A 23575-nucleotide genomic window follows, 5' to 3' on the forward strand; every position below is an offset into this window, starting at 1 on the left:
GGCAGCCCGCTGAACTGCTTCAGTCCACTGACCCCCAGGCCTCCTCTTCCTTCTGGAGCTGTTTTTCTGTGGTCGCACTGTTACAATCCAGCTTTGGAAAACATCCCTCTAAGACCTGCCTCTCTGCGAGGTCCTCACGGAAAGACCCTGAGTCTGATCTCAGTGTCACCAGTGCAGAGGCTGGCCCAGGGCTGTTGGTGGAACTGAATGGAAGGAGAAACCCGAGCAGGGTTGGCCTCAGTCTCCCGAGAATTAGATACAGGAGTAGACCCGAGGTGAACACTGTTAGCCAAGGGGAGCAGTCTCTGGAAGAAACAAGGAATTCAGTGAGGAAATCGATGAGGAGTGAACGTGGACGCAACCTCCTGGGATCCTCCGGGAGTCTGAGATGCCCAGGGAGCTTTGCTCATTGTCTCAGCCCCCAGAGCACATGGTAACTACTGTTCACAGCTCTTCAACCACTCAAGCTTGAACTAAGGATGGCTCCACTCACTAGGGATGTGGTTCTTGTCCTGCTTGGGGCCATGACTCTTTTGAAAATGTCACCCACCCCCACCTCACCTCTCAGGACCAGATGTAAATAAAAAGTAAGGCCAGACTTGGTCCCCATTCAAAACTGACATCCATCTCTTGGCCCAAGAGTGTGATATAAATGACTAATTCATGGAAGAAGCCCAGAGACTGTCCCATCCAAAAGGCTAAGCCCCCACCAGGCCTCCAGGCATGGCTCTTCATGGGTCACTGTTCTAATTACTACTTGGTTCTCTGAAGGTGAAGGCACTGAGAGGGGCTCTCCTGGGCCTGCCCCGGTTGAGTCAGTGTGGCCTCAGCTTGGTCACAGCTGACCGATCGGCTGATTGACCCCGTGCTCCTGGGGAAGGAGGCTGCTCCTTGGAACCACGGAGCCATTCCCTCTGCCGGGAGCAGCCAGGCCTTGCTCAGGGCAGAGCCCCAGCCTGAGCTCCAGAGGCACTCGCTAAGCTGGTTATTATTTGAATTTAAATTCGCATAATGAGTTCAAGAGGCCCTATTACTCCAGACACAGAAAATGAAATTAGTGAGCAGAGACCATGCAATTGTACACTAATCTCCTCCTCTGGACAAGGAAGGTTAGCGAGGGAGGGCGCCAGATCCCAGGGCTGCGTCCAAACCCATCTGTGTCATCACTGCCCCGACTCCAGGCAGGAGAGGACAGAGGCAACTCGGGGACCAGCCCTTCACGCCCTGCTGCTCGGAGAGACGAAGATGTGCTGGGGTTGAAAAGATTCAGCCACGACCCCTTCAGTCTCCCAAAGCCCCCGAAGGCAGGTGGTGTGGAGTGGGGGAAATGGTGCAGTGGGATGACCCAAGGTTCCTGGGTTCAAATCCCGGCTCTGCCACTTACAAGCCATGTGACCTCGAACCATGAAGATGACTCAGTCTCTCACTCATTTTCTCAGCAACCCGCGGAGACCTACTGTTGCCAATTTACAGATGGGGAAACTGAGCCCAGAGAAGTTAAATGACCTGGATCCCTGAGCCTTGAGGGTTTTTTCATTCATAAAATCAAGGTAATCAATCCCATCTCAAAGGACTGTGACAAGGATTAGATACGGTAGCGTTTATGAAAATGACCAGCACGGTATTGGACACAAAGCGGCATGCAATGGCATTCTTCTCAGAATGCATTCATTCATTCACTTGTCACTCCTTTCATGCATTCATTTATTTATTTATCCCTTCATTAATTCATGCACTCTTTTATTTAAAATATGAAGGCCAGCTCTGGTGCCTGAGAGCCCAACAGTAGGCACTCTATTGTGGCCCAGGCCTGGCAGGTCCCCGTTCAAACACAGGTGCCACCTTCACCCTCCCCCGCCACGTCAAGCTCAGCCCTGCAGGACAGGACGTTTGCAGATAAGAAGTAAAACTGAGCCCTTAGCCCCTCCACCAGGATTACTCATTATCCTAAAAATGGAAACCACACAAATGCCCATCAGGAGTGGAAGGAATAAACCGCGGTATATTCGTACAACGGAATACCCCCAGAGCAACGGAAAGGCTGGACTGCAGCTACACGGCAACACAGACGAGTCCCACCAGCATGGCGTGGAGCCAAAGAAGCCAGACGCTGGAGCAGATGTCCTATGATTCCACTTACATGTGGTACCAGACCCGGCAAGACCCTCCCAGGTGACAGTCGGGACATGGCCACACCGAGCAGTGAGGCACAGAGGGGCCAGGAGGGGCATCCTCGTGCACTACTTGTGCTGCAGCCTTCTCTTTCCTGATCTAGGGGCCGATGCTCCAAGTGCATTCACTTTATGGAGAAGCATCCAGCTCTGCTCTTACGATGTGTGCATTTTTCTGTATTATGAAATCTGGCTTTAAAAAATATTAGACATCCAGGGAGGCAGCATGTAGGCAGTGAGACACCTGCGTGTGGCTGCTGGGAGGGCCAGGCCTGGACTGAGTGTGCGGGTCATCAGCGGGAGTCAGCGAGTCGGGAGAGAGGAGGGGAGGGCTGGGCCCTGGAGCCCACAGGTTCACAAGTTGCGGGGGCGGGGGGGGGGGTCCAGCAGAGGAGACAAGAAGGGGAGCTGGCGAAGCCCATGGGAGCCCCAGAGGCCATGGAAGCTTCCAGGAGTACGGGCTGCCAGGAGTCAGGGAGGATGAGGACCGAGGACCCTACCAGCGGATCTGGCAACAGGAAGGTCACTTGATAAGAGCATTTCAGAAGTGGAAAGGGGACAAGAGCCAGACTGTAGCTGGCTGCAGAGAAAAGCAAGGCGAGCAGGGCAGACGAGACCCCATGAATCCTACTCATCTCTCCAGGCTCAGCTCAGTGCCCCCGCCTCCAGGAAGCCTTCCCTATGGCACTCTTCCTCTCAAGGCCACTTCACCTTAGTCACTGAAGGCTGTCCCCACCAGGTGAACTGGCATGCCCTGGGAGGAGGGACTGTCTCTTTGTCGCCCCCTGCATCCTCCCACACAGTAGGCACTTCAGAAATCTTAGCTCCTCTGCCTTCTCAGATCACAGCAGCAAATTCTGAGACTTTCCCCAAACTCTGATTCCCCGTGAAATGAATCATTCCTCCCCAAACAACTGTTGTTTCTATTTTGCTGTGCGAAGATTATTAGTATAATGATGAGACCTAATATTGCATTAATTTGGTTGTGAATTATCTGTATTGTCACAGTCATTAACTCAGCGATTGCAATTTTGTTTTAATTTAATCTAGCTCCTTGTGTGCATTCGGTCAAAACTTCCAAAAACAATGTAAGCCAGAACTGCTTTTCAGAACAGACTGATTATCACATTTATGGAATTTATGGAAATCCAGCCTGCGGGGACCGCCCTCGGAGTGAGAAAAGCCAGAAGCAGCAGGTGCAGCCAGGTGAGTCCAGGGCAGGGCCAACGCTCCCTCACCACTGTCCCCACCCCCAACAGGGCCGGTTCTCCTGCCCCCTCAGCCCCTCTAGACAAACCGCCCCCAGGGCCTCAAGGTCAAGAACTGGATGGGATCCATCTCTCTGTCCCTCGCAGGGCTCTGGGCAAGTCCCGCACACAGCATGGCTGTGCTGAAAATGTGGCCGGTAGGAAGGAGGAATGAGCAGGCCCCTAGCAGCACTTCCCCCACACACAGGAGGGACGGCCTGGATAAGGTGGGTCTCTCCCAGCTCGCATCACAACCCCAGTCCCAGCCGTGGCTGCAAAGGCTGGCGAAAAGCCTGGGTCGACTGGAATTCATCTGCCTTTTCATCATGGGGCTTCACAATCTTTGTGCTTGAACTAAACATGACCAGCTATGTGGCTGGTGTCTGAAACTGGCTGGTTGTCCTCCAAGAGACTCCCGAGGCAGCGTTTACCCCTCAGCTGACCCCACCCAGAAACCTCACTGCTGTGCAGGAACCAGAGCACAGATTAGCTTGCTGGGAAAACTCACATTAGCAAAGCTCGTATGGCTGATGTATAAACTAGAAGCCAGGTTTTTCACTGACAATGAACAACTGAGCTGTGACAAGGATGGGACTACTTTCTCCCAGAGATGCAGTCTTACCTCCACCTGCCACCCCAGACCCTTCTCTGTCACAGGGCCTGGGGGTCCTGAGGCATCAGGCACAGTGCTCTCACCTGGCCTCTCTGTGGCTCTCCTCTCCTGCTCCTGGTGTGGGCGGTCCTGGCCCTCCAGGCTGCTGAAGCTCAGCCTCCCCCTCCTCCAAGTCCACTGTCCATACTCTTTGTCCTTCTATTGCAGCCCCTCGCCCTGGGCCTTTGGGGGAAATCCCAGTACAGTCAAAGGGCTGAGCTCAGGACCAGCCCCCTCCCCACTGTTTATCATTGCATTCCAGAATCCAACACAGGGCCTCCTCTTGCACCTCCATTCTCTCTTCCTTGCACCTCTCCGTGAGCACTCCTCTAGGAGGCACACTGCCCTGGGGGCTGTCCCCAGCTCTCCACATGGCTCAGAGGGGCCTAATCCCAGAGGAACCATGGTGGGGACCCCCACCAAGGACCCTGCCTCTCTCTTTGCTCACAGCATTTATTCAGCTCCCTTTAGATCTTATAGGCTTGGGGGCTGTTCTCCCTCTAAGAAGATTGTGCATATCCCTCTTCCATTACAAACTGGCTTAAAATTTATCTTTGAGAGTGGGTATATTTCCAAAGTGTAGACAGGCTCCTTGGGGTACCTTCCCATGGACCCAAGCAGACCCCGGCCAGAGGAACCACGTCCACGGAGAGCAGCGTGGGGTGGGGGCTTGGAGTCAGACAACCTGGTTTGGAAGACTGCCTGTGTGACTTTGGACAAGTTGAACAACCTCTCTGGGCTTCTTATACTTAAAGCAGAGCCAATGTTGTTGGGAGAAACTCACAACATAATTACACCGCCCTGGAGGTACCATGGGAGTCACGTAACCCTGGCTCAGTGTCACTTCCTCAGTTGGGGGATTCCGGCTCTGGGAGAACTCTTCGCTGTGTCCTGGAGGAAACCCATGTGCTGGAGAAGACTGGAAAGAGGGGGGATGGCATCACTCAGGCTAGGCCCAGTGGTTCATGGCTCAGCGGCTGCGGCCAGCCAAACGAGGATCAGAAGTACTGAGGCGGAAAGGAAACACTTTCCCTGAAATAGAAGAGGGGAAGGAATTAGAAAAGGTGGAGGAAAACCCCAGAACCCGGCCGCAGTGTGGGGTGGGAGACCAGCTATTGCGTCCACCAGCACTTCTAGAAGGGTGGCCTAGCACTGAGGGCCTGAGCGGGGACACACCCAGCTCCCTCTGCTTCCAGCCTGCGCTCCCCTGCTCTGAGCCTTCCGGGCTGCCTCCTCTGCGAGCGGCCAGAGGGATGGAGGAACTGAGTTCCTTCCTTCGTCTGCAGAACAAGCACGCAGAGCGAAGAAACCAAGCGCAGAGTCTCACGCAGCCAGGCTGCAACTTAACACATGACACTCAGATATGCAAAACATGTAGCTTATTTATTTCTTGGTAATTTATCTTCCCATTTTCACAAGACTCCACCCCACTGGAGAATGTAAACTTGCCTATTAAAGAAACCCCAGGGCAACAGGGCCTTGTAGCTTGAACACAGCAGAGAAGCTGGCACATCCTCCTTCTTTCGAAACCACCTCAAAGATAGCCATCTGCAAAGATAAACCACAACGCTTACCTTACACCACACACAAAAGTGAACCAGAAAGTGGATCAGAAGCCTAAACGCAGGAGCTAAAACTACAAAGCTTCTAGAAGAAAACATAGGAGAAAATCCTCATGATCTTAAAGTTGGGAAAGATTTTTTAAACAGGACGCACAAAAACTGTAAAAGAAAACTATAAGCAGGAGACACACAAACTATAAAAGAAAAAACCCCAGTAAATTGGACTTCATCAAAATTAAAAATCTCTGATTTTCAAGACACTGTGAAGAAAACGAAAAGGGAAGGCCCAGACTGGAGCAAATATTTACAAACCATGTATCTAACACAGCACTTGTATCCAGACTATACAAAGAACCCTTACAACCTAATAAGACGAAGGATTCGAATGGACAATTAACCAAAGAAGATCCATGTCTGGAAAATAAGCACATAAAAAGATGCTGTGTCATCAGTCATTAGCGAAATGTAAATTAAAGCCACAGAGGGAGCACCTGACACCTACTGGGATGGCTGAAATTAAAAAGACTGGGGGCTGGCCCCGTGGCCGAGTGGTTAAGTTCGCGTGCTCCGCTGCAGGCGGCCCAGTGTTTCGTTGGTTCGAATCCTGGGCGCGGACATGGCACTGCTCATCAGACCACGCTGAGGCAGCCTCCCACATGCCACAACTAGAAGCACCCACAACGAAGAATATACAACTATGTACCTGGGGGGGGCTTTGGGGAGAAAAAAGGAAAAAATAAAATCTTTAAAAAGACTGGCCACACGAGGCTGTGAAGCAACTAGAACTCTCTCACGCACCTGGGGACGGGGTGGAGCCATGGGCACACACCTGGGGGTTTGGGGGGCGGGATGTGATCACAGCTGGGAGCAGGGGGGTGTTAAGAACACAACTAGGGGCAGGGGGGCTTGAACACATACCTGGGAGCAGGGGTGGGGGGGTGAGCACACCCCTGGGAGCAAGGGTACACACGTGGGGGCAGGGATGGGGGGTGAGCATACCCCCAGGGGCAGGGGTTGGGGGGATGAGTACACACCTGGGAGCAGGGGTTGGGGGATGAGCTCAGGGCTGGGGGCAGGGGTGGGGGGTAAGAACTCACAGGGCTGCAGGGTCTGGGTTACCAGGCTGCAGAAGAGGTACTGCTCAGGCACTGGCTGAACGGCCGGACCACCCCGCGGAGGCTGGGGCAGATGGCAGACTCAAAGCCCACTCGCATCCCTTCCCAACCTTGTAGAGCAGTGGTTCCCAGCCCCCGCTGCACATTAGGATTGCCTGGGAGCTTTAAACATGCCCAGAGGCCCATCCCCTCCCCTAGACAGTGGGATTTAACTGGTACATGTCTCTCGACTTCGGTCATCTAGTTGCAAAACCCAGGAGCAATGGAGGAGAGGGAGCTCAGAAGGCAGAAAGGAAGACGGGTATGGAAGTGGCCTGGAATTCAAACCCCATTTATTTATTTATTTTTAAACATTTTTATTTTTCCTTTTTCTCCCCAAAGCCCCCCGGTACACAGTTGTGTATTTTTAGTTCTGGGTCATTCTAGTTGTGGCACATGGGACGCCACTTCAGCATGGCTTCATGAGCGGTGCCATGTCCGTGCCCAGGATTCGAACCAGCGAAACCCTGGGCCGCCAAAGCGGAGTGAGCGAACTTAACCACTTGGCCACGGGGCCGGCCCCTCAAACCCCATCTCTGCCTCTCACCAGCTGTGTGATCTCAGGCCAATATGGTGACCTCTCAGCCTCAGCGTCCTCACCTAGACATCCCTCCCAGAAGGCGGATGAGGGTCAGCAACAATATATGTAACTATTCGGTTTGGTGCAGGTACCTTGAAGTGTAACAAAGCAGGGCTCTTGTCACCGTTCCCCCCTCAGCTGCCTCTGATTCCTGCAAGTGGACTGGGCTCCCGGACCACCTGCACTGCTGGGAATTCAGATGTGAGCCAGGGGAGAGGCTGGCCGTATAGACAGGGCTGCCTTGGATCCACAGTTCCAGCTTCCATGAGACTATTCTGGTTCCAATTCAGAATGCCTGGCTCCTGGCTGAATGGCTTTGTCCCAAAGATGTAATTTCTATTTTGATTCCACGCGATATTTAATGAAACGACTTTCAGACACCATGCAGCGTGTCTGAGTTATGAAACCACAGCTTCTGAATCCCCAACACGACACAATCACAGGCCCCCTCTTGTTGCTACGGGAGCTCCCCCACGTCAGATTGGAGGCACCGAGCACAGTCCCGGGGGCCGATGCCCACCATAATGGCACCTTCACGCTGTCTGCCCCGGGGGCCCGGCGCCCCATGCCCCTGCTGCTTCCTGGCTGGACAGTGACAGCACCCTCCGCCCAGGCTGCCTCCTGTCTCCCTCTCTCCAATCCAGCGCTGTTCAAACTGCCATTAAAAACATTCAGGAGACAGGAAATCAATGGAGAGGGTTGCAAACAGCATTTTTAGAAAAACAAATGAAACAGGATTAGAACAGAAAACACTGGAACGCACTGCACATAGTAAGAGTGATTGCGGCTTCGTGGCACTGGCTGTGAGGGTGTAGCCCGGGTGTCTGCAAAACGAAAGACTGAAAGCACACAGCCGTAATCCACCACGCTCTGACCTCTCTGAAATGCACAAATGACCATGTCACTTTTAGCTAGAACTCAGTGAGGGTTTGGGACAGAGCTCAGATCCCTCGGTGCTCAGCGTACCGTGAGTACACCTGCGCGCGCAGTGCATGATGTCACTGCAGCTGTCTCCTAGGCGATCCCACTCCACCTGCTGACCTCCTCTGGGCTAAGATGACTTCCTGGATCTATAGAAGCAAAGATATAAATATTTCTAGAAGTCTTCCGTTCAAAAGGAAGTAGAAGCCCTACAATTTCTCAAGAGCTTGGCTATTAACAACAGGCATTGCACCCACAGGCAGGAACAGTTTGTTGGTGGTCACTGAAGGGCCGGTGTCATGAGGTCACTCCCACGTTTAGGGTCGAGGACACTGCCGGGCTCAAAAGCTAAACGCTGGGAGAAGGCAGGCAGCTGACTGCAGCTGGAGCCCAGCCCCAGGGCCCCAGAAATCTCTAGAACCACAGGGATGCCAAATGGTACTCTGCCAGCAGCTTCATAAAACTCATTTCCCACCACGTCATGTGAACATCTGGACAAGCACAGGTTCCAAAGAAAATTGAAAAAGAAATAAACTGTGCACTGGCCAGTAGATGTGAGACTTCCCTGACCTTGCAGGAACCCAAGGAGACGCCTCGGGCACCGGCTGCCGTCTGTGTCCTCTCTGAGTCCTGGGCAGGGAGCACAGCCTGGCCCAGAGCTTGGGGACACTTGTGCAAGGAAGAGCCGGCATGCCCTGAGGACTCCGACTTCGGCTCGGGTTCCAGGCCCCAAAGGCCTGACGCTCCTGGCTACGGGACAGTCTCCAGAAGGGCCTGTGCATGAGCAGGGCGGCGGGACGGACCTAACAGTCAACTCAGCAGCTACAGCCATCCACCAGTTAGCCAGGACGTCAGGAGAGAGCAGAGGGAAGAAAGTGGGCAGAGGCAGTGAGCCCCATTTACCGACCAGCCCCTCAGGGGCCTGGGCTCCACAACCATCCTCTCTTAATCCCCACCAGCAAGACCCTCTTGCTACTGTGTCAGAGACCCACTGACCCCAGGTCAACCATTCATTCATTCATTCACTCATTCATTCATTTAACAAACGTTTACTGAGAGAATCCAGAGTGCCTGCCCCTTGCCAGATACTGGCTGAAGATACCCAGGGGGCAGTAGACCCTGTCCCCGCCCTGAGGGGACTTACAATCCAGGGGAGGGGTCAGAAAAGTGACAGGTACGATTCTGCTTGATAAACGCTCAGAAGAGAGGACCCCTGATCCAGCTTCGCGGGGTCTGGGGAGGCTCCGGGGGAAAGTGACCTCGAGGCTGAGACGCGACAGAGCAGAGCTGGACAGGGGGTGAGGGGCAGGCAAGGCGGGGAGCAGAGGCAGCGCGTGCGAGCCCTGGAGCCCAGGGAGGGGCAGGCAGCGCGGGCGCGGGGAAGCCGGGAGGCGCCGGGGCTCCTGCAGGACGAGCAGTGGCAACACAGGGGCAGCACCCGATGTGCTTTCTACAGGATCATCCCGGATGCTCTGTGGATAGAGCAGTGGAGGAGGGCAAGGCGGGGACGCGCGGCCTGACCACGAGCGCGGCCATAATCCGAGGGAGACTGCCGTGCCCCGCGCCGGGACGGGGCAAGGGCGGGCTGGGAGCGCGCGCGGGAGGGGACGGACGGCAGCAGGACGCGCGGAAGGTGCGGTGCATAGACAGGAGGGCGGGACTCCCCCGCCTGGCCGCGCGCGGAATAACAGAGGCCCAGCCTGGACGTCTGACCGGCGCCCGGAGCGAGGACAGCGCACCACGAGCCTGGCTGGCGTGCAGTTGGGGCAGTGCCGGGGGACAGCCAGGGGGAGGTGTCCAGCTGAACGTGAGGTCTGGAACTCAACACCTGCATTGCGGAGAGGGATGCGATTCCACAGCCAGTCTTGAAGAGGCTCCAGGAAAAACGGTGCGGGAGCAGAGAGGAGGAGGTGCGGGGGGACGGCCAAGGAGACCAAGCGGGGGGCTGCCGGGCTCAGGGAGCCAAGCGGATGCAGTGAGAACCGAAGCGGGCCACTAGCCACAGGGGGGCGGCACAACCGACATCCAGGTTCAGAGCGACTCAGGAACCAGGCTGCCCCAGTTCCTCCCCTTACTGGCTGTGTGACCTTGGGAAAATCACTTAACCTCTCTGTGCCTCTGGTCCTTCACCTGTAAAGGGATATTGTGAGCAGTGAATGAGTCAGTATATGAAAAGTGCTTAGAATAGTGCATGGTGAGCACTATATAAATTTTGGGGAAAAGGAAAGCAAAGGTCCCGGAGGAGGAAGCCAGACAGCAGGAACTGAGGCATGAGGGACATGAAGGTGGCAGTAACTGCAGAGACCTCTTTCAAGAGGGCTGGGTGGGCGGCACAGGAGAGAGGTGGGCTGACTCAATGGAAAGGATGTCGCTTTCCAAGGACGCGACCCAGGAGGGATAAAGAAGCCTAGAGCTGGGGTCAGGAAACCTCGAGGGGCCACCCCCCACCCCGACCCCCGCCTGGCATTCCCGCAGTGCTGGCTGCCACACCGAATTCTGACCCCACCCCGCCGTCCCCTCCTGTCTGGACTCACCCCGCGGGCTCGCCCGCCCCAGACTCCAAACGCCCCGTGTGGATCAGATTCCACACCGCCGCCCGGCGCAGCCCCTGCCCTGAGCTCCGGCCCCACGTGCGCACCGCCCGTCCAGCTTGAGCCTGCAGACCAGGACTGGCCTCTGCGGCTCCACCCGCGTCTCCGCCCGCGTCTCCATCCCCACAGCGCTCCTGCCGGGTGCGCAGCCCGCCCCCGGAGCCTCCTGACTCCCCTCTCATGCGCATGAAACCACCTGCTAGTCCGGCCAGCTGCCTTTCCAATCGGGCATAAGGCCACCCTGCCCGCCGCCTCCCCCTCAGCCCCTTCCCAACCCGGCCAGTCGCCACCACCTCTTACCTGCACGGTGAGTCGCAACAGCCTCTGAGCAAGACTGCTTCCACCGCATCCCAACTGACACCTGACAGACAGAAACAAAAGTGCTGCTTTTCAAATGGGAGGCCCATCCAACACCCCCATATTTATCATCCCACTCCGAGCAAAAGCCAAACTCTTTACTTGAGCCTACAAGCCCTCACGAGACCCTACACACACACATACACACTGTGACCCAACTCTTGCCCCCACCCCTCACTGTGCTCTGACCACACAAAGGACAAAGACATTCCAGCCTCAGGGCCTTTGCACTGGCCCTGCTGCTGCCTGAAACACAATTTCCTCTGCTAACTACGCGTCTGTCCCCCACTTCCTCCTCCTCCAGTTCCCTCCTCTCCTCAGAGACCCCTTCCTTGGCCACCCTCGTGAAAGAGCCCACGCCATCGCCCGCCCTCCTCCTGCATCATTTTCTTCATTGCACTGTCACCCTGACTTACCGCACACTGGTTAGTTGGTTTGCCGTCTCCCCGTCAGTGCGCAGTCTCCACAGGCCCTGGCTTCATTGGCCCTGTGCTTCCCCGGCTCTGGCACCTGAGCGGATGGACGCACAGTAGGGCTCTCATACACACAGTGAGTCCTGCCCCCCAGCCCCACGCCCCTGCTCCTCCCAGCTGGTACGCCTGCCTCGAGGGTACTACTGTTTCCGGCCCCGATCAGCACCCCCCACCCCTGCTCTGTCCTTCCCAACAAAAACAGGTGGGGGTCCTTCCCTGCCCCCCACCCCCTCCTGCGTGTGACCTGGGAATGTATGACCTTTAACTGCCTGCACCCTTGACTCCAAGACCCGGCGTCAGACGCCAGGCTCCCTCCATTCTGTCAGTCACAGTATTTACCCTCTATCCACCGTGTGCCGAGGCCTCTGCTGGCAGCCACCTGGGATGCGAAAGGAGGGGGGGAGGGGTCCCGCCACAGGGGTCTGCAGCCTCCCCAGGGGAGTCTCCCACGTGAACACAGGGACACATCCCAGCACAGCGTGTTACTGGGCGTGGCCGGGTGGCACAACTCTCTGAAGCTCCGAGGGGGACCCATGGGGGTGGGAGGGACAGACGGCCCAACACCGCCAGACAAAGTGCCGGCTCTGCCACCTGCAGACTTAAGCCCCGAGCCCGGGGCACGGCAGGCTCCCAGTGGGGGGGACGCGGCTGGCATCAGCTCTCGGAACTGAGAGGGGCGGCAGCACTGGCCCCCCGGCCACCCTCTTGGACAGAAGTGACTGGTCCCCGGTTCCCAGCAAGATCCCGAGGCAGCTGCAGGGGGTGGGTGAGCCGGAGGGCCAGGCCGCCGCCCTGCAGCCGAGCCCAGGCTCCTGTGGCTGGCGGCCCCCAGACCCTGCCCGGTCCCTCCGCCTCCAGCTCCCCCCGCCGGCCGGGGATGGCCGTCTGCCCGCAGGGGTCCTGCCCCGAGCTGCAGCACCTGCCGTTTATTACAGGGAAATCAGAACAGAAAAACAGAACAGAAAGAAAAACTGCTCTCCCTCCTGCCAGTGAGACAATCGCCTGCCCTTCTCACTGGGGATGCTGCCTGTCTCACCCACACACACGCGCTGTTACACCTTCACAGCCACACTGCACGTATAATGTTATGTTGCGCTACTTTCGTTCACCATGATTCTGTAAGCAGCGGTCCGTGCTGCTGTTGACCCTTCGTATTTACCATCTGTAATGACTGGTTAGCATCCTGGGTATAGATACCCCATAACTTATTTCACCATGCCCCCTCGGCTCCACATTCACACTATTTCCACTTCCAACGCTGACTGGAGAACGGGGTGAGTCTCCCGTCAAAGATTTCAGCTTGAACGGGATGATTCAACCATTCCCCGAGCATGCACGGAGAACCTTCACCGGCAGGCGACACAGAGAAGCAAGTCACAGCGCCTGGCACACACACTCACACACAGGCATAACCACAAACCCACGGACAGCCAGGGCTCCCCTCCCCGCCCCGGCCCCTCTGGCTCCAAGACCCTCCGTGGCTCCCCATTACGGCCAGATCAAGTGGAACCTCCTTAGCTGGGCGCTCCAGGTCCTACCCGACCTCCCTTCGCAACTCCCCACTTCTTCTCCCAGCAGGTGGCTCAGGCACCACCCCTGCCATCACCCACATCCCCAGGTGCAGGGTGCCCTCTCCTACCCCAGGGCTTTGCAAACCCATGTCACCCTTCTTCCCCCATGCCTGGACAACCCCGCTTACGCTCCGGGTTCACTTGGCATCCCCCAGTCTGTGAAGCCTTTCCGACTCCCCGAGGCCTGGCCTTCTCCTGGTGCCCATGGCGCCCAGGCTGACCTCTGTCTCGGCGCTCAGGGCCCTGCGTCAGTGGTGTGCTGGTAAATGTCGGACGCCCAACTCCGCCGGAGGGGACCCTGCATTGAGCATTAGCAATTTCCATGGTGCCTAGACTCCCACCACAGCTGATTCTGAGCTACTGAACTGACGTTACTGATCACGGAACTGGAGAGAGATGCTCAGTAACACACCGTCATCCAGCTGTTTCCACTGCACAGAGATGACAGCCATAAATGGCCTCAGGAACGTGGATATTAGTAACGTGGTAAGATAGACTTTTTGAATATTTATTATATTGCTCTTTAACCTAATTTATCTAATTGCAAGTTTATGTAATTTAATTTTAATAATGGCTGTATCTAATAACTAGCTCAGTGCTATGGGTTGAACTGAGACCCCCCCCCCCAAAATCCATATGCTGAAGTCCCAACCCAATACCTCAGAATGTGACTATATTTGGAGACAGGATCTTTAAAGAGGTGATTAAGGGTAAATGAGGTCATATGCGTGGGCCTAATCCAATCTGACTGCGGCCTTCTAAGAAGAGGAGAGTAGGGCCCGGCCCCGGGGCCAAGTGGTTAAGTTTGTGCGCTCTGCTTCGGTGGCCTAGGGTTTTGCGGGTTCGGATCCCAGGTGCGGACATGGCATCGCTCATCAGGCCGTGCTGAGGGGGCGTCCCACATGCCACAACCAGAGGCGCTCGCAACTAGAACATACAACTATGGACCAGGGGGCTTTGGGGAGAAGAAGAAGGCAAAAAGAAGAGGAAATTAGGATGCACATGTAGACAGAGGGGCGAGCATGTGAGGACACAGGGAGAAGGCGGCCATTTGCAAGCCCAGGAGAGGCCTCAGGAGAAACCAGCCCTGCCCACACCTTGATCTTGGACTTCTGGCCTCCAGAACTGTGAGGAAGTAACTGTCCGTTGTGTAAGTCGCCCAATCTGCAGCACTTTGTTATGGCAACTCCAGCAAACTAATGTACTCACAAAATTCCTGACAATTTAGCAGTCGGCTCCTGACCAGAGATCAGGTACTTGCTGGCTCCAGCCCACCCTTACTGACCGTCTACCACTTTCCCATTTCCTGACTCTACTTGTGGGCCCCTCCAGAGCGAGGTCATGCCTCACTCAGAGGTCACCAAAAGCTAGAAAATATTTTAGATAGAAAATATTTTAGCTCTACATAAAATACAGCCTCCGTCGCAACGACTCGACTCTGCCGTGTAGCGTGAAAGCAGCCACAGACAGCATGCAAACACCTGAGCGAGGCTGTGGGCCGAGGAAGCCACTGATGGGCGCGGAATGTGGATTTCACGTAATCTGCATGGGTCATGAAATATCGTTCTTTTGATATATTTTTAAGCATTCTTAGCTTGAGTCTGCAGATTTGGCCCCACAGCCTAGTTTCCTGACCCCTGGCCTTCGCCACGCCCTTGCCCCCAGCACAGGGCTGGGCACAGAGGGAGGAGGGCTCAGCTCACGTTGGGCGACCCAGGGTGAGGGGCTGAAGGTCGGCCAGCCGGCTCACAGGTTCCCTGACTCAGTCGACAAGGTCCCCTTCCAGGCAATGTCACCCATCTCTTTTTAATGTAAAATATTTTTCTGATATGCCAAGGGAAGAAAGAGCTTTCTGAAATGTAAATCAAATCTCTGTTCACGGCAGGACCATCGCCCTCCGCTGCCTCTGACGTGCTAAACGATCTCTTGGAAATAAAATCCAGTGCCTCTTCCATTAATAGCTTTTCCTCAGTGAGCAGCTCAGGAAGGTGCAAAATCAAATCTACAGACAGAACCACTGACCAGAGGCTGCCGGGGGCGGGGGCGACAGGGACGTGGAGGGACTGCTGGGTACAGAGTGACCACGTTCTAAAGCTGACTGTGGGTGATGGTTACGTGACTCTGAATACACTCAAACCCACTGAATCCTGCACTTTAAATGGCTGAAGTGGACAGTCTGTAAGTTATCTCTCAATAAAGCTGTTAGAAACTACGCCAGGCACTAGTCACCGAATTCTACGATGACCATTTCTTTCTTTTTTTTTTTTGAGGAAGATTAGCCCTAAGGTAACATCTGCTGCCAATCCTTCTCTTTTTGCTGAGGAAGATTGGCCCTGAGCTAACATCCGTGCCCATCTTCCTCTACTTTGTATGTGGGACGCCTGCCACAGCATGGCTTGACAAGCGGTGCCATGTCCGCGCTGGGGATCTGAATCAGCGAACCCTTGCCCACCAAAGCGGAAGGTGCGAACTTAACCACCGCTGCGCCACCCGGCCGGCCACAACGATGACCATTTCTAAAGCCAGGCTTTTTGCCTCTGTCCCTGCACCGACGGAAACAAAGGGGCCCCCTGTGGGGTGGAAACACCGTTCAGCACCTGCATCAGCCGAGGAGGCTGACTGGCCCCAAGCACCTGTTCACACCACGCACACCCTTCTCGGCTCAGTCCTGGCAGGGCCTGGCTGGGGGCCGCAGGAGAGGCTGCCGCACCAAGAGGAGGGGAGGCTCAGAGAGGCACCGTGCAAGACCTCACCCAGGCACCTGCTGCTCCAGGTGCTTTCTAGAAACAGCTGGAGACTTCCTGTTTCCCACCCCCAGGGTCAGTAACTGCTCCCCACTCCCCCGTTTCTAAGCCTGGGACTCCAATCAGTTGTGCGTGTCTGGCTCTCTCCCCAGCCTTCCAGTGCGGTGCACGGCCCGGCACAGCCTGCCACCTTATTTGGGAGCTCGAGGCAGAAGCAAGTGGGCAGCAGGTCCCAGGTCAACCCCTGGGCCAGTGAGGATGTTCTCTGACTTACAGGCAACAGAGAGGCTCCTGCCCAGACAGGCTACATGGTCATGGTGGCAGGGACAAAGCAGAGCACAGCCTCCCCACCATGCCAGGCACAGGGAAAGCAGGACGAGGGGAGCAAGGCAGCAGCAGATCCAGAAGCAGTTTCCGCATGAAGGAAGGCTGGGGTACCCATCCCCTCATGAAGGGAGGTGTGTAGTAAAGGGACAGGAGTGTGGCCATGGGGCCAGTACACCTGTGTCCTAGTCCTGGTCGGCCCCGGTTTCTCTATGTATGGTCCTCAGCAAGGCACCGACATCCCTGAGCCTCTTGGCCACATCTGTAAAGTCACTGCCATGGTGACTGTGGCTCAGATGAATTCAGGGCTGTGGGTTCTGTTCACGTGTAACTCTGTTGCCTGTGGCAAGAACGCCAACCTGATTCTATTGGGAATTTATTGGCTTACTTAAGTGAAAAGTCTAGGGTGTGGGATTCAGGCATGGCTGGATCCAGAAAACAAACAGTCATGAGGACCCCATTTCTCTGTAGATCAGCTTTCCTTTCCCATGTGTGGGCCCCACTCTCAAGACAGGCCTGCCTTCATGGCTGCAAGGTGGCTGCAGCAGCCCGACCCTCTGTTCCCTGAACTCCAAGGTCAGGGGGGAAACAAGGCCACTCCCATCCCCAAACCAGACGCTCAAGTCCTAGGCCTGGCTGGCTGGCAGGAACCTGGTCCTTGTTGCATGGAGTCTGGAACCCCAGTGGCTGTGGTCAGGGGACTTTTGAGAGTGGGCACAGTGGTCAGTTAGTGGCCTCTGGGAGAAGAGCGAGCCTTTCTAGGCCCTACCCACTCTTGAGGCAGATTCATTCTCCTGCCAAAGCCAGGAGGGACAGCAGCCGCCCCCACCATCTCTGCCAAATTCAGAGGGGTGCAGAGCGAGGCCTTCTCTGGTCACCAGTAACCTCCAGCCGGTCTTTAAACTCTCATGTTGGGCCACACCCAGCGAGGCTCAGCCTGCCCCAAACTAGGGGGGCCCGACATCTCCACGTCAGCATGTCTAAAACCAGCTCCCACAAGTCTTTTCGTCTGCTATCATCCAGCCCCAAAGCCTCGCCTGTCTGCCCCCAGGTTAGTGTGGCCATACTGTGAATGGCCATTACATCACAGCTGCCCAGTCCATGCTAGCCCCTGGACCTCGCCTGGTGGTCCTGCCTGGACACGAGAGGACCAGGTGGCCTTGAACATCTGGGCTCCTCAGACTTCCTGACCATGAGGACGAGCCACTTCTGGAAAATCACCACTTTCTCAACATCGCCTACCCATTCTGTCCATTAAAGCTCCCTTTAGAAAGGAGGTGCCTCCCCTTCCATCCTTTGCATCTCTCCTGTCCTTTCCTATTTTCCATCTACTTCTGGATAATCCCTTCAGATAATATCCTTTCTGGTCACTCACTCCTCAGCTGTGTCTCATCTCACTGGAGCTTTAATTCCAGCATGGGCTGCATTCCCAGCAATCCTAGCTGGTTCTTTTCACCGTCTGCCTAGTGCTTCTTCAGAGCACTGTTTGGGTTTGATTCATTTTCCCCTTTGATCACAGTGGTATCTATGGTCTTACAACCTCAAGTTCTTGGGATTTTTAAACCCACTATTCCTACGATCGTGTAGTTTGTTACCTCACGTTTTGTAGTTTCCGGCTGTGAGCTCCACCTGTGGGAAGCACGTGCAGCCGGGCTGGGGTTGTGCCCCTTCCGCGAGTTCCCAGAGTGCCAATCTGAGGTGCAGGCCTGGGGTTTTGATTTGGGGTCCAGCAAGACCAACACGATGATCCCCTCCCCTGGGCCGGTGGGATTACTTCTTGACCCCCATTTCCTTGGGGGTCCTGGCTCCATGTGGAGTTCTCGGTTCCAGCTCCTCCACTAGTGCAGGCGAATCCCCCCCTCCAAACCCAATGGGCTAAGAACTACCCCCCGCCAGGGCTGCTGCAAGCACAGGCTCCCGTGGCCGGCATCTTCGTTCCCAGCGCCTGGGAGTTTCCCCTTCTCGGGAATTCATCGCCCATTTGACTTTTGCTGTTGGTTATCACTGGCCGGTGTCAGAGCAGAATGGTTTTTAGGGTACCTTAGTCCGGCCAAGCTAAGGTGCTGTGATTACCAGACCTTACATACAGCAGTGGGTTCAGCCATTCTCATCAACATCCGGATGTGGGGAAGCCCCTCTAGGGAAGGACAAGGAGACACCACTAATTACGTTCTTTCTCCCGTGCCCAGAGCACACCAGGAGGGTAGCCCCTCTACAGAAAGGGGCAGGGGTCCTATGAAGTCTTCTCTGGTTTGAATGGGTCAAGCCATGCAATCCTGTTGCCTCAAAGCTGCAGCCACTCACTGAGGGGCTGGGACTATCTCGCTATGTCAGGATCCCCAGACTAACAATGACAGGGCCATAGATCCTCAGTAACATGAAAAAAACCAGTCAGCTCCCTGGCCGGAGGGCAACAAATGACCCATCTAGTGCCGGCTTTGTAAGGAGCCAGTGCTGACTGGACCACAGGCCACAGCAGCGCCCAGCAGGCGGAGGGAGGCCCTCACAGGTCTGCTGTCAGCAGCCAGGCTTGACCCCGTGTCCACATGCAGCAAATGTGCCTCTTACCTAAGTGGGGGGCTCAGTGCATCTGGAGTGCAAATCAGAGCACAGCCAGTTAAAACCGAGCAGGGCTCTTCCCAGTAGTATTAAGAGCCCACGGGCAATTGTAATGGACACTCAGACTTGAAAACCACTGGCCTGAACTGTATATAAGGAGTTCATCCTATCCAGCTCTCAAATACCCAAGTCTCCCAAGGTGAACTTGTTACAATCGCAGGCTCCCTGGTGTCCCCCTAAGACTGATTCAGTAGGTTTGGGATGGGGCCCATGAGTGTTTATCCATCAAATCCATTGGTGATTCTGACAGTGGTCTGACCACACGAACTGACGCAGGTCTTCCCAGTGAGGCATGGGGGGCGGGGGTTCCAGGGAGAGCATGTGAGGCTGGCATAGGTGAACAGAGGAAACCCAACTGTGGGCTGCCCCCAGGGAGGCTGTTCCAGTAGGTCATGGCTGCCTGATGGTGCCACCCAGCTGACATTATGAATCAAATGACATTCATGGAGTGCCTTTGGGGTGCAAAGGCAAAGCTCTGTGGCTGGGTTCCTCCAGGACACAGAACACCTTTACTCAAGACCTTACCCACCCCAAAGTACTCAGCTCAAATTAATTTCCTCATTCACCAGCCACTCACTGAAGGCCTGATCCCAGAGGCCACGTGCTAAGATAGGGAGCTGGATAAAACCTGCGTGTTCTAAGTGAGCATCCTCCTTCATAGGAGAAACACGGTGGGAATTTTGATGCAAACAAAGCAGGAAGGCAAGAGCAGTACTGTCAGGAAGACTGGCCGCCAATCCCCGCCTCTGCCCCAGAAAACATCACTATCAGTAAGACTCACCCCCAATCCCCACCTCTGCCCCAGAGAAACAGTGTCACCGTCCCCACGCCTCCTAATGCTCCCACCCAGCTTGAATTCTCTGCTGCTCCTTCCCTGTTCTGGCCCCAAAGCCACATCCCCACCCGACACCCAGATTTACTTATGCACCAGTTTCCTCCTCTGCTGCACCTCCAACGCCCAGAACAGTGCCTGACAAGGTAGCTGCTGTTGGTTAAACGAACAGCTGCAGACCAAAAGTGGTGACACACAATTTGGCATTTGGGAACGGACAGGTGTGATTTCTAAAAGGTTTTACTAAGGTGGGTGGGACTGAGTCAGGAAGGGCATTTATAGAGAGGGACTGATCTGAGCCCACGCGGAAGTCCACACAGGTCAATCTGATGGGAGAACAAAGCAAAACCCCTCCAGGAAGCTTCAGCCCCATCTGTTCCCACCCCCACTGCTTTACAGATGGGAAAACCGAGGCCCAGATTAGCAGCTCCCCCAGGGTGGTTAGGAAGGCGGACTCACTGGCTCCTGGCCTCACACCGCCCACGTGCAGTGTGGCAGGTGATGCTTTTGGATCCCACCTTTCAGGTGCACCTCTTCCTATGTACCTTGTGCCAGAACAGGCATGAGGAAAGCCCCACGCATGAGATACTTCCTGATTTTTTTCTTCCTGAATTGAAATGCAAGTTTTATCAAGGAACTGACATAAGAGCAGTTCTATTTTAATCATTTAACACTTGTGCAGTATTCAATTTTAAGAGATTTTGAAATGCTTTAGACAAAATCTGTTTCCATTTAAACAGATGAAGAAATTGACTCCTACTTGGCAGAAGTTAATTCTAACATCACACAGCTAACGGGAAGGGAATCCGAAAATCTGCTCCCAACTTCCACCTGTACCTGACCACACCAGGCCAAGTGTTGGTGTGTTTTTTGTGTCGCACAAGTGTAAGGACTATATAATCTGGATTAACTTTAGGTAACAATAATTTAAAAGATAGAAAACGATCACATATTACAGAAATTTTTAAATGGGCTATTTGACCATTTATACAATAAAAAAACTGACAATGAAACAGGCTAGTGGTCAGCCAACACACAACATGTGTTAACAAATGTGGCCAAAGGATTGATGTATATGACGCTGTCTCCCAAGTAACACCTCGGCCTTTTTTTGGCAGATTGGAACATAAAGGCATATTGATTCAAACTGTCCTATTAAGTATATCTATTAGTTTATACTTCTTTCTGAAATTACTATTTGAATGGAACATGTATTAATAGCTCACACAAACTAGTTTTCTAATGCACCAGGTGATGCTCAGATTTAGGCAAATGCTACAAGTAATTGCACTGAACGATATCTACTCAACTATGAACTGCAAGATAATACTGGGTAATTATTTCAAAGTATGAACTACAGATATATCTAAAAGGACATAGAAAAAAAGCATTTTCTAATTTAAGGTGTGTAGTAAATATAAACGGATTATGTCAACAGTACCTACTCACACACAAATTAAACCAAACTCAGAACGAATACAACTTGTTGGAGAGCCAATTTCAGTCCTACTTTTACCACTTAATAGGAGCAAGATCTTAGCTGGGTCATTTCGTTCAAGGATGATTTGAAAATCAATTTACAATACTATCTTAGATCCCAGCTATGAAGACATTTCAAGGATCTTTCATACTACGAGGAAGTTAGGAAAAATACAATTTGAGAAATAAAATGATATTGTCCTTCACACCCCCAGGTTGCCAGCAGTCTGCCCAGGTCACACTTTAATTCCTAATGATTGAAATTAGAAGCTCCTTTTTCCTTTATCTCTTATCCCATGGTACTTGACCTGGGCTACAGAATACAAAACACAATTGTCGTCGTGTATGTGGCACCAACTGGCTAATAGCTAGGTATGCACACGACTGACTTTAAAGTTGATTAAAAAGCCCTTCAATTCATTAAAGAAAATAAAGAACAAATAACATGCTTAGTTTACACAGGTTTAACTTATTTTTGTCACCGAGTAAATTTTGAATCGGCTCTCATTAGCAGCCAATAGGTCTGCGTTTGGTGAGAAACCAACAAAGTTAGGTTGAATCAGGCCTTTACCTCAACAGTACAAATTATGTTTATTTATGTGTAAAGTGCCAGTTTTATATACAAATCAGTAAGCAAACTTTAAAATCTGCTTTGAAGCAGTGAGGCTGATGTCTTCCAACGGCCTGTGGCGCTAAGTGAAAGCTTAATAACCCCGCTGGAGCAGACTTGCTCGAGTCCCCACAGAGGCCAAGAGCTGTTCGGAGCCACGGTGAATCCACGTGCAGCTAGCCTGCTTGCAAAAGCCCAACAGGGATGGACGAGATCTTCCCTAACCCAAGCCTTGTCTATGCTTTTGCTCTAGGTAACACAGCTAGCCTTCTTAATAAACAGAACTAATTTTGAGGTAGCTACACAGTTTTAAAGATGCCGTTAATGAACATTATGGATAATTCATGGTGTAGCTCGTTGATACACTTGAAATAGCTGATTTTTTTTTCTTTGGATGAGAAGGAAAAAAAAAAATCAGCAGAATGAGAGCACATCTTCAGTTCATTTAGAAGTCAGCATCCAGGGTAAAAGAATTCTCTGTTGGACTGGACATCACTCCCATCCTCTGATACTCGCCTACTCTCTTCTCAAAGAAGTTAGTCTTCCCTTCCAGTGAAATATTCTCCATAAAGTCAAATGGATTTTCTACTCTGAAAACCTGAAAAGGTTCACAGCAAAACATCAATACAGAACTCCAGTTTCAAAAAGAACCAGAAGGCTATCAACAATACCGCACCTTGTTAAAACCCAGCTCCAGCAGAAGTCTGTCTGCCACGAATTCAATGTACTGCGTCATTAAAGCACAGTTCATCCCAATGAGCCTCACTGGCAGGGCCTCCGTCAGGAACTCCTAGGGACCAAGCACAGCTTCTCAATAAAACAAAAGCGCAGAGACGTCCTCTCGCAAGCACAAGGCCCGGACGCATCGCTCACCTGTTCTATCCTAACAGCATTGATAATTATCTCTTTTACTCTCTGCTCCGAAGGTTTGTGCACCAAGTGTTTGAACATCAGGCAGGCAAAGTCGCAGTGTAAACCCTAGAAGAAAAAGTTTCAGATCACTATAAAACTGGGAGACCTCTGTCACTCCTATGGGATAGGAAACTGCTTTAGCCTTTCCCGCATGCTCCTCACACATCTTGCTTGGCCATCTTGAAGGCACTTAAACTGTCTTCAGCTACTGTCTGTTCTGCTGCCATCCTGAGGTAGGCTCAGCCCCACCCAAGGCTCTCAATGCTGCCACCTAGATGACGATGGCAGGCCAGGTGTGCTACTTGCTGCTCTGTGTGGTGGCAAAGGATGGGGCAGAACTTCCGTTCAGAGCATTCATTCTTTCTGCAGCAGAGAGCTCTAATTTTGCCACTACTCCCAGCAGGAAAGGCCAAACTCAGCGACTAGGCGAGTTAGTTTTTAGATTTACGTCTTAATGCTCCGGAAATCAGCAATGCAATTTCAAGTGAATTGAGCCTGCCAAGTTTTAGTGCATTAAACCCCAAGTAATCCAGATGTGGCTTAACTTAAAATGTCTGGGTACCTTCACCTTCCTTTCCACAGTTTAATCCAAGTGGATTCAAAGACACACACTGGAGCAGAGTGGATTTTCATTTCATTGGGATGCTTTTGAACTAACTTTGAAGTACAGTAGGATCACATAGAATACCAGGCAAAAATAATAAAACATCCCTATAGGGCAGTACATATGTATGACTATATTATAACATATTGAGAATACAAGCAAAGTAATTCAA

The 23575-nt window shown here is 53.3% G+C and overlaps 1 protein-coding gene across 7 annotated transcripts in view; it reads right to left on the reverse strand.

Moving 5' to 3' along the window:
- Positions 1-23575, reverse strand: part of RRM2 (ribonucleotide reductase regulatory subunit M2) — a 40009-nt gene that overhangs the window by 12075 nt on the left and 4359 nt on the right. The window contains exons 8-13 of one of the 7 annotated variants that reach the window (XR_011526752.1): positions 22761-22865; positions 22564-22677; positions 11652-11745; positions 11179-11239; positions 5520-5618; positions 4855-5102 (exon numbers count right to left, since the gene is read on the reverse strand). Coding sequence is in view for 1 of the 7 variants with exons in the window: in XM_008517565.2 (XP_008515787.1) it covers positions 22333-22485; positions 22564-22677; positions 22761-22865 (372 nt within the window). In the remaining 6 variants the exon portion in view is untranslated. Of the gene's footprint in view, positions 1-3194; positions 5103-5519; positions 5619-8337; positions 8437-11178; positions 11240-11651; positions 11746-20704; positions 22486-22563; positions 22678-22760; positions 22866-23575 lie in introns of those variants that run through there. The other 6 variants (XR_011526750.1, XR_011526751.1, XR_011526749.1 and 3 more) reach the window with 6 other exon arrangements.

Source organism: Equus przewalskii, chromosome 14 (genome assembly GCF_037783145.1).
Source record: "Equus przewalskii isolate Varuska chromosome 14, EquPr2, whole genome shotgun sequence".
In the NCBI taxonomy this organism is placed as follows: domain Eukaryota; kingdom Metazoa; phylum Chordata; class Mammalia; order Perissodactyla; family Equidae; genus Equus; species Equus przewalskii.